The sequence below is a fragment of the Parasteatoda tepidariorum genome, chromosome 10 (genome assembly GCF_043381705.1).
Source record: "Parasteatoda tepidariorum isolate YZ-2023 chromosome 10, CAS_Ptep_4.0, whole genome shotgun sequence".
NCBI classification, from domain to species: domain Eukaryota; kingdom Metazoa; phylum Arthropoda; class Arachnida; order Araneae; family Theridiidae; genus Parasteatoda; species Parasteatoda tepidariorum.
This window is the reverse complement of record NC_092213.1, coordinates 17,910,044-17,923,257: the sequence shown is the minus strand read 5'-3', so window position 1 is coordinate 17,923,257 and position 13,214 is coordinate 17,910,044. Positions and strand designations below refer to the sequence as shown.

Genomic DNA, 13,214 nt, shown 5'->3' with positions numbered 1-13,214 from the left:
TAAAAATAACTTATTTCATCTGCAACTCAATATTTTAACGATAATTTATAAGGTCAAAATCGTGAGAATCAGGAATAACTTCATGTCTTTATCTATAAAGCTGCAAAGTAAAGAACACTCAATATTTTCACTAGAATTTTTGAGGCAGATCCGTGAGAAACAAGAATAACTTACATTCATTTGACATGTATATTCACTATTTTAACAGTAATTTATGAGGCAGCATTGTGATAATTAGAAATAACTTATTTCATCTGCAAAGTACATTCAATATTTTCACAAGATTTATGAGGCAGAATCGTGAGAATCAGGAATAACTCAGTATCTTTATCTCCAAAGTGTACGTTTACATTTTAAGAATAATTTATGAGACAGAACCTTGAAAATCAGGAATTACTTATATTCATTCATTTGCAAATTATATTCAATATTTCAACAGTAATTTATGAGGCAGCATTGTGATAATTACAAATAACTTATCTCATTTGCAAAGTACACTCAATGTTTTCACAAGATTTATGAGGATTATAACTACATCAATTTTCAAATGTGTTTTTTAGCCTAATATTTCAAAACAATTTAATTTGAATAAAATAAATAGCTGTTCACGAGGAAACAATCAGGTAACTTATTGAGTTTTAAAAAGGAGCTGGTGACAAAAAATAGTAACAGTACTACTGGGGTCAAGTTTTTATAAGACCTGATATAAAATAAATATAAATACTGTGACTGCAGACAGTACTTTATTTTGTTTCTGTTGTAAATGTGATAGTGCTTAATGCATACTACTAAATAAATATTTCTTTTGGTTATTGAAATTGTTGAAAATAAAAATACTAGTTATTAACAATTTTTACTATTTTGTGATAATTTCTATTAAGAGTCAAAGTCAGTGAAATAAAACATAATACTGATATTACGTAAACATTTAAAAGAACGAAATAAGTTCAGAGCACACGTAAAAACGAAATCTGTAACCTAAGTGAAGAAAACGCCAGCTGATGCATCTCCTAGAGCCCCTGAATAATGATAGTATAGGAGCCTTGCCATCTCCTTTCCCACGCGTAGTTACGTCATTTTCGACCAATAGCGTGATTCGGCCACTTTGAAATTTAATCACTCGTTAGTGACGAAAGTAAGATAAAAAAAAATATGAGAAGTTAGAGGTGGTTGAAATAAACGTCTTTCAACTCCTGCTGCCCCCGGTACTCAAACGGGTTTTGTTGTTTTTAGTACAGACTTTCACAGTTAAAACTCGTACGATTTCGCTATTTTTTTTTTCCTTCCTTGCATAAATATAAGTTTGCAACTTCACATGTACATTCTTTTTTAATTTTTAATAAGCATTCTTAATGTACAGGAAGCTTCAGAATTATTGCTCGAAATCAAAATGTAGGTCAGGAACACGATTAACACGATTGCGGATAATGTAACACGATGCATTATGAGCTGAATATAAACGTCTTAAGTTTGCGAAATAGATAAAAAAAAATGTTGTCACCCTTTATATAAACGATACCACCCTTCATTTAATTACTTATTTTTTAATAAGGACAGGTCTACAAAACAAGAACTGCAGCGCCTAAAATTAAAAATACAATACCATTGAATTTTATTAATAAAATTGTTACATTAATCGATAGCAATTGTTACATTAATCGATACTGAATTTCAATAACATGAAATGTTTTCATGATAAAGCGATAGTAGTTAAATTTAGATAATAACTTGGCTTTTGTACATCAGTATATTACAAAAGAAACTGATGGGTACTGAAGAAATAACACATTTTATTTTATTAATGCGTCATCTAGTAATTTATAAAACCTTATAATTCTTTTCATTAAAAGTTTATAATAGAACTAACATTTTACTTCGTTTCATCAATCATAGCAACATGTTTTATAGGAGGAAAATTTCAATTCGATTTTCGATAAACTATAATGATGAAAAAATAAATAAATGAAATGAAATGAAAAAAAAAAGAATATATAAATATTAAGAGTAATAAATTTTAAAACTTATACATGTTTCTTTTTCGTGTTAAGTCCCAAAAGTTTAGCACAAAAAATTATGTTGTTATAGTTACGTTATAAATTTATTAATTTTGGTTCACAAAACCAGAATTGATTTCTAATTCATCATTATTTTCCGACAGAACAAAAGTATTAACATTCTTTTTTAAAGCATCTATTTTCTGTCTAAATAATGGAAATTGTGTGTAAATTTCCCCCCCCTGTGAAATCCAGAAAAAATTCAATCATATTTGGTTCCCAAAATCAGAATTGATTTCTGATAATACAAATTAACTCAGCGGAATTGTTTAAAAAATCAGATACGTCAGTCATTTATTTCAAATAAATAAAGAAAAAAAATATGTATCTATTCCAGAAAGAGAAGAATGTATAGATCAGCTTATTTCTTGTCTAAGTAATGGAAATTTTTTGCAAAAATTTTTTCTCAAAAATCCAGAACAAATTTAATCACATTTGGTTCACAGTATCAGAATTGATTTCTAATTCCTCATAACTTTCTGATTGAACAAAAATATCACCATTCCATTTTTACAGAGTCTATTTGCTGTCTAAATCATGGAAATTGTGTGTGAGAAATATTTTCTCAAAAATCCAGAGCAAATTTAATCAAATTTTTTTCGCAAAATCAGAATTGATTTCTGATTCATCATAACTTTCCGATTCAACAAAAATATTACCATTCCATTTTCAAAGCGTCTACTTATTGTCTAAATAATGGAAATGGCGTGTAAAAATCATTTTCTTGAAAATCCAGACCAAATTTAATCATTAGTTCCCAACATCCGAATTGATTTCTGATAATTCCACTGAACTCAATGTCGTCATTTGTCAAGTTAGATATGTCATGCATTTATTTCGAATAAATAAAGAGCGGTAGAGAAAAAAAATTGTTACCACTCTATTCCAGAAAGAGGAAATGTATCACGTTAGATTTGGTAACTAATCCCCTAAAATAAATTCTTCGCAGACTTAAGTAAAAACTTATACCAGGTTTTAATTTGGCTGTTTCTTCTTAGTTAGGTATTTAAGAAAATCAATGTCCAATAGGTTAATATTTAGAAGAAAGCACTAGATCCAAAAGAATTGGACTATATATTTTTTTAAAAAACTTAAGCAATTTCCTTTTTCATCATAAGAAACTTGAATTGGATTTCTCGTATTTTAAAGATTTTGATTCAGCAATGTAATAAAACTTAGGTTTTTGAAATTGGAACTTAGTAATTTACAATCTGAAGACAGGGGTGAAAGCGAGACGGAAAAGAGGAAAGGCTGGTACTAAAACCATTTCAGTTATAGCTAGTTTTGGGGAGGAGTTTACTTATTCTTTTTTTAAATTTTTCAACAATATCTACTTTATTTTGGAAAAGAAGCAGTTTTATATATATGCCAGAATTATAAAAGAAATCTTGATAGTTACAGATATTTCATTTTTTTCGAAAAAAATGCTGGAATGAAATGTTTTACGTACCAGGTTTTTCTCTTTTCCGTCTTGCTATATAAGGGCTTTCACCCATGTCTGAAGAAGAGTTCACGATTCATGAAAGTTTTAATAAAATCAAAAAGAAAGTTTTTAATTTTAAATAATAATGCCGATTGTTTCATTCTGAAAATTAAGATGGAAATATATGAGCAATGTGCATGACAAACGCATTATCGGCAGCTTGACAAAGCCGCGAATTAAATGTATCGGCTAAGTATATCCTTGGCAAGTGTTTCGGTCCAATATTAACTCATTTGTTACAGGCGTCCGTTCTTCAAAAAGACAGTTGTGGTGTTTTCACAAATTAAAGAACAAAAATGTTTCGTTATCGGGATTAATTTTGTTGAAACAAATTAGTTCTGTATACCATAAACCAGCGCTCAGTGTTTTATTAAAGCTAAAGTGGAATAAACAAATATGAACTATCATTTTTTTCATGAGCAGACCACCTTTTGTGACCGGGCGTTAATGGATTAACCAATTATGATGTAAACCATTTTGTGCAATGTTTACAAAAGTAAAGATTCTGTAAAGATTAAGTTCAGAAGGCATTGTAAAGCAAAGGAAAACTTTCAACTAATTAACCACATATTTGAAATAATTATTTACGTTTCTCAGAACAAGACCAATCAGTTATTCTGATAGCAAAGTGATTTGGACAAGTAAGTAACAAGTACAGAAATCATAGAAAGCAGTGAAATATTTTAATTTTGAAATAAACACTTTTTCAAAGATATTATAATTCAATTTAAAAATGCTAATTATAATTAATATTGAATTAATTAAATTCATAACAATTTCATATAGTGGCAATTAGAAGACAGGGATTTTTATTTTTAAGTATTAATCTATAAATTTGAAATAATTATTTACATTTCTTAAAACAAGACCAATTAGTTTTATTTATGGCAAAATTGGTAAAAAAAAAGCAGAGTACGGACAGCATAGTAAACTGTGAAATATTATAAAAGAAACACTAAAATTTTTTTAAAAATATAGTGTAAATCGATTAAAAAATGTCAATTATGATTAATTCAGAACTAACAGAATTCGAAACTATTTCATATAATGGAAATTGGAAGCCAGCGATTTTTGTGGCAAAATGCTTTGGTTTTTACTGTGAAAAAGAAACAAGATGTGGATGTTCACGTGAACTCTCTAACATATGTAAGAAAATCATATATTTTATGTGGATTTCTGCAGCTGCTTTCTTAGTTATTTTAAAATTAGTTTTATCAATCCAAAGGGACATTTCGGTGAGTTTTATCCATACAATTGATCTTGTTTGGATTATGATAATGAGTATACTAGTAAAGAAAAAATTCAATCATTTGCTTTGGTTAGTTGATAAAATCATTTCTCTGATCAATGCTTTTGGTTACCAATCAAGAGTAAAACTTTTCAAGTTCCGAATATATTTTGTTTTTGCTCTTCATTTCACAGTTGTTACCATAAATTTTGGCCGATTAATCACAGATTCGAGTACGAACAATGCGACTTTAATTTATGCAACATTTGGTGATATGAGGTATGGGTCTTTAACAGGTATTTCGAAACTTATGATCCAAATACTGTTAACAGCTATTGGATTATTAAGTTATGCTTTTTTTGAATTAGTAGTAGCAATATCATTTGTTATTTGCTACCTGTCTCTAACGGAGAATCACAGTTTGCTTTCTGCTCAAAACCAATGGCTTAAAGTTCTTTTGAATGTGGACATGTCGTCTAAGATACAGATTCAAATCATAAAAAGGTGCGCAGAGGTCACGAAAATAATCAAAAAAATTCGAAAAGAAGTTTCTACTTTGATTGTTCTACTATTAGGGTATTGGCTTATCGAGATATGTTTTGCTTTAAGTATTGTGCTAAATCCATTTGGCGAAGAATCGCTTCGAATTATGGCATATTATTTTTCTGCAGGGTTATACTTTTATGAATTTATTTTACTGGTAAATGCTGCCGCTAATGTTGACACTAACTTATCCAAAGCCAAGAAACTTGTCATATTAAAGTTTGAAAAGGATGCCTTGTATGAGACTGATACAAAAAAAGTATCGTCATTGAACATGATGCAGTCAGCTTTTGACAGATTCAAGGAAGAAGGCAAATTTGTTGTGCTAGGGATGTTTAAATTAGACAGAAAAATCATCCTAACCTTTGTAGGGTTAATAATCAGCTATGAGATAATTATTCTTCAAATCAGCAAAGAGGAAAACCCTTAAGACTTTTAAGATGAAGTCCTTCTGTGCAATATCATTTGTTATAAACTATCTCTCAGTAAAAAAATTTACAGTTTGCTTCTAGTTCATAACCATTTAAGACGCAAGCATGTGTAAAACACAGCTTCAAATTATAACAAAATATGTGCATACATTAAGATACGTGTATCATTGAGATACATGTTCCTATGTGGAAAAGTTATTGATAAGATTTTTTTCTCTAAAATTTTTGATTAAAAATATCGTTAAGTAGAAAAGGCAATTAAATTAGTGCAGGCGAATTTCTTTTACATGACACAAAATAGTTAAAAAAATTACTGCTTTGAGGTGCAAATAAAAAGCAATCTAAGTGCTTTAATAAAGATGTGCACTTTCATTGTTCTTTGACAGTTTTTTCCCCCAACACAGTGAAGAGATTCAGTTCACGTTAGAAGTTTCTTGTTGCCGGCCGGTATCAAACCAGAAACGTTTGGATCTGCCGCTAAATGTTCTAAGCACAATAATAAAGTATTTGACCTTTTTCATAGTACAGTAGTGAACCGATTATCCGGAACGATTGCTATTCCGGATAACTGATTTTTCCGGTTTTCTGAATGGCTACAAAAAGCCGTTTTTTTATTGTCAAACCCAACTAAAAAAAAATTTTTTTTTGGAAATAATCTTAAAAAGAAGAAAAAACGNTGTGAAGTCGTTTTTTCAGCTTTCGTGGACATTAATTCAAAAAAGAAATAGATTATTGTACGTGGAATCGCATCTCAGACTTAAATTGACCACAAGAGAACCAAATTATGATGAACTGTTATCACAGCAAAAACAATATCATCTTTCTCACTGATGCAAATAAACTTATTAACAAAACTTTATACCAAAAAATAAAAATATTTTTAAAAAAATACATTCATTTTTTTATTAGTGGTACACAGCATTACGAAAAATTTAGAAGGGGTACACAAAAGTCATAAGTTTGGGAATCACTGCTATAATGGATTAATAAAGTTTAGAAATGATATCTTGTATGAGACTGAAACACAAAAAGTATCATCATTGAACATGATGCAGTCAGCTTTCAATAGGTTTAAGGAAGAAGGAAACTTTGTTGTGATTGGAATGCTTGAATTAGATCGAAAAATCATCCCTGCCTTTGTAGGGTTAATCAGTTATGAAATAATTATTCTTTAAGTTAAGTTGTTAAAACCTTTAAAATGAAGTCCTTCTCTGCAATATCATTTGTTATAAACTATGTCTCAATAAAAAAATGTACAGTTTACTTCTAGTTCAAATCCATTTAAGATGCAAGCATGTGTAAAACACAGCTTCAAATTATAACAAAATATGTACATACATTGAGATACGTGTTCCTATGTGGAAAAGTTATTGATAAGATTTTTTTGATTAAAAATATCGTTAAGTAGAAAAGGCAATTAAATTAGTGCAGGCAACTTTCTTTTACATGGCTCAAAATAGTATGAAAAATTACTGCTCTGAGGTGCAAATAAAAGATGTGCACTTTCAATGTTCTTTGACAGTTTTTTCCCCCAACACAGTGAAGAGATTCAGTTCATGTTAGAAGTTTCTTGTCGCCGGCTGGTATCAAACCAGAAACGTTTGGATCTGTCGCTAAATGTTCTAACCACAATAATAAAGTATTTGACCTTTTTCATAGTAGTTAGATCCTCTGGATGCAGAAAGTTTTCCAAATTCTACTGGTTTCTAGAACAGGGTGCGTAGCCAAATTATTCAACAAAAAATAAGCACCTTTTAAGCACTTTTCAAGCACTCAAAAGATATTTTTAAGCACTTTAAAAAAGTATCACAATTCGGCAGGGTCGGGAAGTTTTTGACAATTGACGGTTTTATCTTGTTTCAATTATCATATCAAAAAAGAAAAAAAAAAACTTTTGGCATTGTTTTTGACAATTGTTAAAAATCATGAAGTTTTGAATAATATAAAAAGAATGGCGTTTTCCTACGCTACAGACTGACAATACACCGAAATAGATTGAGGGTGAATAAATTGTGAAAATGTTGAATAGAAAAACGTGAACTGCATCTTTTTGCATAATTCGCAGCTAAAATCAACAAGGTAAAGAAAAACTCTGATTTTGAAAAAGGGAAAATTAAGCACTTTTCAAAAACAGCACCTTTAAGGACTTTTAAAAACGAAAATCGAAAATAAGCACCTTTTAAAAACGCTACGCACCCAGTTACCGCTTTCATACACTACTGTCGAACGGTACGCCGAAATGGATTGTGGTTGAATGAATTGTGAAAACGTTGAATAGAACAAAGTGAAAACCACGCTTTTGCATAATACGTGGTGAAAATCGTCATGGTATAGAAAAAAATATAATTTTCGAAAAGGAAAAATTAAGCACTTTTTAAAAACACCCCATGAAAAACGCACCTTTAAGGGCTTTTAAATAATAAAAATCGAAATAAGCACCTTTAAGTACTTTTTAAAAACGCTACGCAGAATGTAGAACTTGTTGTTTAAAGTCTTAATTATTTGTATGTTTTTTTTTAACTGTAACTAAACCTTTTATTTTTACAAATGTTTGTGCAAATATATCGAAAACTTTTATGTAATAACAATAAAAATTCTAATATACTAGAACAAATTTGTATTTTACTTGTAAACCATTATGGAATATAAAAAGCTTACAAGTGGTAATTATAAATAATAAAAAAAAATTTAATTCTGAAGTTCTTTAAATCTAAAAATTATTATAACAGCATATGAATCTCATTAAAAAGCATATCTATAACTCAAACAATTTTACACTAACTTATCCAGAATTAAAATTTCATAAACAATATCAAGATTATTTTCGTAATATTAAAACAGCTTCTTGCGAAAAAAAACTCAGAGTTTTTAGTAAATGTATAAGGGTTGTGACTTTAGTTATTTTCACACATAGTACAAAAAAAAATTTATTTTTATTTTTTGTTACTACATGACTCCATTTGAGCAGATTTTTATTCTTTAAAAATGCGAAACATTAAAAAATAAGAATGTTTTACATTTTTGAACAAGCTCTGATATTTATTTTTATTTTGACTTTAAACTTAATTTTTTTAAAAATTAATAAATTAAATTAGATTTTCAGAGCAATTGTAAACTAAAAACAAATACCTAAAGTTTATCACTAAACAATATAAAACAGTTTTAATTCGAAAAGAGCTGGTAAGAATACTGCTCTTTAGGTTTTCCTTGTCTAAAACTAATTTTTTATTTCTTCACTTAATTTTTGGATTATTCGTTTGACCATAACGTTACAATATAAGTTTTATTTATATCTATAAACATAAAGTAATTAACAGAAAAAAATGCATTTATTTATCATGTTTTTAAAGTTTTTCCCTCAAATGTTGAGGAAAATATACTAGAAGCCTTAATGAATGGAGCAAAAGTTGGGTACCAGTGTTCTAGAATATAAAAAATTTTAAAACATTGATAAAAAAATGAAAATTGACCCAAGGAAAAGTTGACTTCTTTGTGAACTTTTGTTTTAATGGATTATTCTAAATAAAATTAATTATTACATAAAATTTTAAAAAATTGTTTTAGTACATAAAAAATTTAAGTAATCAATATTATAATTTGGGAGTATGTTGACTTTTTATACTTAATCACTTAAAGAAGTCCTTAGAGATTAAGTATAAAATATACTTTTATACTTCCTCACTAAAATGCTTAGTGGAGGAGATATAAAACAGTGTTAAGTAAGATTGTTAAACAATATAACAGAACTCCTTTGAAAATGCTTAGTGAAAAATTATGTTAAATGGGATTTTCCAGTTTTAAAATGGTCCAGTGAATGGTTAGTAGTGAGTATAGATCATGAAGTAATTGTGCCAAGTTTTTAAAATAGATTTTTGAATAACTGTTCTTGATGAACTAAAAAAGATGTTTTATCAGTATATTTTTGGTGCTACAATACTTTTGACATGATATTTCAGAAGAATGTTTTAACAAAGAATTTTTCAATTAATGAATGATTTTCCAATCATTTTCCCAAAATATACGTAAGTAACATTCAGCTATGAAATTTTAAAGCAAAGAATGATATTCATAAGTTAAAAATGAAAGGTGCTTACCAGCAAACCTAAAAGCAACTGAAAGCATAGTAGATTTCAGTAATGTTTTAACAAAGAGTTATTCAAATAATGAATCCAAATCATTTGCTCAAAATATTAGCAAGTAACAAGCAGCTATGGAATTTCAAATCAAAGAATGACATTCATAAGTTAGAAATGAAAGATGGTTACCAGCAAACCTAAAAGCAACAGAGAGCATAGGACAGTTTCAATAATTAAATTAATACATATTAAAAATAAATACCTTTTTCTGTTTTTAATATACTTTTTTTGTCAATTATATAATCATTTTGAATATTTCAGATTCAATTATCTAAATTTGATTTGGTTGTAATTATTATGAATAGTTGGTGTTCAGAGCTAAAGTTACAGGAGTTTTAAAATTTTTTCAATCAATCAATTCAAAAAAATAAAATACTAAAATGAAAACAAAAACAAATAAATGTAATAGTCTATATATTCCTTAAATGAATGCATATTAAAATTTTTTTAATTGAATTTTTTTGTCAATTATACATTTATTTTGAACGTTTAAGATTCAAGCATCTATATTGGACCTGGTTCTGATTATTCTGAATAGCTGGTGCTCTTAGTAGCTAAAGCTACGAGAGTTTAAAATTGATATTTTTTTGATCAATCAATTAAATATTTAAACGAATAAAATATATATCTTTTTATATTTTTCTAATTATTAAGTTAATAAATACGTACATTTTTTGCCATTAATCTATCCCAGACATTTAAGATTTAGGTATCTGTATTGCACCGGGTTCTAATTATTCTGAGAACTTGCAGTCCTTTGATAGCTAAAGTTACATTAGTTTTGAAGTTAAAATTTTTTTATAAACAATTTAAATAAATGGGAATGGATAAGTGATAGGTTTTTATAAACAAATTTATCAGAAGAACTCATTACAAAAAATAGATTCACAAAACATTTAACACTGAATTATTTAAAATCAGTAGACAAAAACCAATAGAATTAGAGATCAGATAACATGAATGGTGATGAATTGAATATCAAGAGTAGACAAAAGAAGGTGAGAACTAAAATGATATTGAGTAGAACTATTATGAGTGAAATAAAAATAATAAACAAAACATAGAGAGAGGTGAAGTGCTTGGTAATCAACACTCAAAATTCAAATATATAGATTGGACCTGGTTCTAATTATTCTGAATAACTGAGGCAGTTAAGGAGTTAAAAAGACAAGGGTTTCAAAATTTATATTTTTTCATAATCAATTCAAATTAATATAAAGTACTAAAATTATTAAAATGAAAACAATTTCCAAGCAACAAAACTAAATAATAACTATCTTAAACACAAAGAATGTAATAAAGTTTACCATATAATGATTTTTTTCTGTGATTTTCTGGTTTAGTGGGAGATTTTAGGATAAAATTATACTTTAAAGCAAAGTCTGAAAAATAATAAGATAACGAAAAAAAAAATCCAGACTGTGTCTAGCTTGGATTATTTTCAGTTGTGTTTTAGAAACTAAAGATACAAGCTGTTTCAAACTTAAATTTTTTTTTCAATCAATCTAAACGAATATAAGACATTACAATTTTTAGTAAGTATAGTAATAGGAATAGCTTCTACACAAATAATTTTCTTTATTCAAAAATTTTCAACAAAGTATTTGATACAGTTAAATGAAATATTTAGGGATAAAATAAAACTTAAAAGCAAAAAAGCTTATTTTTTTACACATTAAAACATAACAAAGTATTTGATACAGTTAAATGAAATATTTAGGCATAAAATAAAACTTAAAAGCAAAAAAGCTTTTTTTTTACACATTAAAATATGCACATAATCACACATACAAAATAGCATAGCGCTGACATTTTTATATTGTTTAAAATTACAAGAGTTTCACCATTTGCATTAATATCTCAAATTACAAACTAAATAAAATGAATGGGTTAAAATACATTAAAATAGAAAAAAAAGGATTATTTATTTAAATAATGAATTAAATTAAATTATTCCTTTAGATTTTCTAAAAAAAAATTGCTGTATTTGCTGTATGTAGCTTAAAGTCTCTAGCTGTTGGAGTATAGTTCACAACCTTTCATACTTTATCACAGCAGTCTATACTATTAATACTCCAAAAAAAAAATCACAATTAAAAGTTTTGTACTTATTATCACACTAGCTATGAGATTCAACAATGGCATTAAAAAGACAGTTTATTAGGTGATTTAGTTTTCAAATCAAGACTTAAAATCAAGATGCAGGACTGGAATCAACAATTTTTCTACGCTTGCAAGATAAACTAGGCTTTCGTTTTTTGAGTTTAGCACAGCCTTTCCCATACCAGCCCCCGGAAATATTATTTTTATCAAAATTTTTTATAAAATAAGTCCTTGAGTCAATTTTCTGTGCATTTAACTGTAAGAGAGTCGAAGCAGAGGTTACGTCCTGTAGTTTGATACAAGGCACCAGGTTGTGATTCATGCAAATGAGGGCCTTTTCTTTATCTGTTTCTTCTTTCTTAACAGTGTTTAAAACAGAATTTTGCTTTGAACAGTTTTCTTCTTCTCTAATCAGATGCAACCTTGAGCAAGATGAATATTCATGAGGCAGCAGTGGTGTAGCTAAGTTAAAAATAGGGTCTTCTTGTCTAAAGAGGATATAAAAATGTTATTATGGTTACTAAAAAAGTTAACACACTGTTAAATAAAATTGATAATTTTTTTCATCCATTCACAGCACCTACTCTGTAGTTTACATATACTACTTAGTTTAGAAATAAAATTGCTGAATAATACTATACTAAATATCTTAAATTTAAAAAAAAATACAGTCGACAATTTTTAGTATGACCTCCCTCTCCACCATTATTACGATCCTTTCATTACAATGACCAATACACGAAGTCTTAATTTAGATTTAACAGGGTTGCCACTCAAATCTGGAGAAAAAAAATTTGTTTTCCCTGTACATGTTATACACAATATATTAAGAGGAAACAACAATTACTGTGCTCTTGTGTGAGCTATATTGGGCTAACTATATTTATTAGTTTCAATTGCTGGAAAAACAGCTGAACATACTTAAATAATGCTGTAGTAAATGAAATAGTTTAGTATAGCTGAAATATCATGGTTAAATATCCCACAGATTACGCATTGAGTGGTCACCATTTTTTAAAAGACAAAAATAAGAAACAAAATTCCCTGTATTTTCCAGGTTTGTAAAGAAAAAATCAAAATTCCCTGCATTTTCCAAGTAATTTTAGCTAATTTTTAAATTTCCTGTATTTTCCAGGTTTTCCCTGTTCTCCCTGCGGAGTGGCAACCCTGTTTAAACAAGTTAGTTAAATATATATTATTAATTAAGATATTTAAAAAAAAAAACTTATCCAAAGC

At 27.9% G+C, this 13,214-nt stretch overlaps 1 protein-coding gene across 1 annotated transcript in view; it reads right to left on the bottom strand.

Moving 5' to 3' along the window:
• Positions 1–11,433: 11,433 nt before the first annotated feature.
• The window catches only part of LOC107452595 (sirtuin 7), a 20,515-nt gene continuing 18,734 nt past the window's right edge, over positions 11,434–13,214 (bottom strand). Inside the window, exon 9 of the mRNA XM_016069102.4 lies at positions 11,434–12,466. Coding sequence (XP_015924588.1) covers positions 12,070–12,466 — 397 coding nt within the window. The 3' untranslated portion in view covers positions 11,434–12,069. The remainder of the gene's footprint in view (positions 12,467–13,214) is intronic.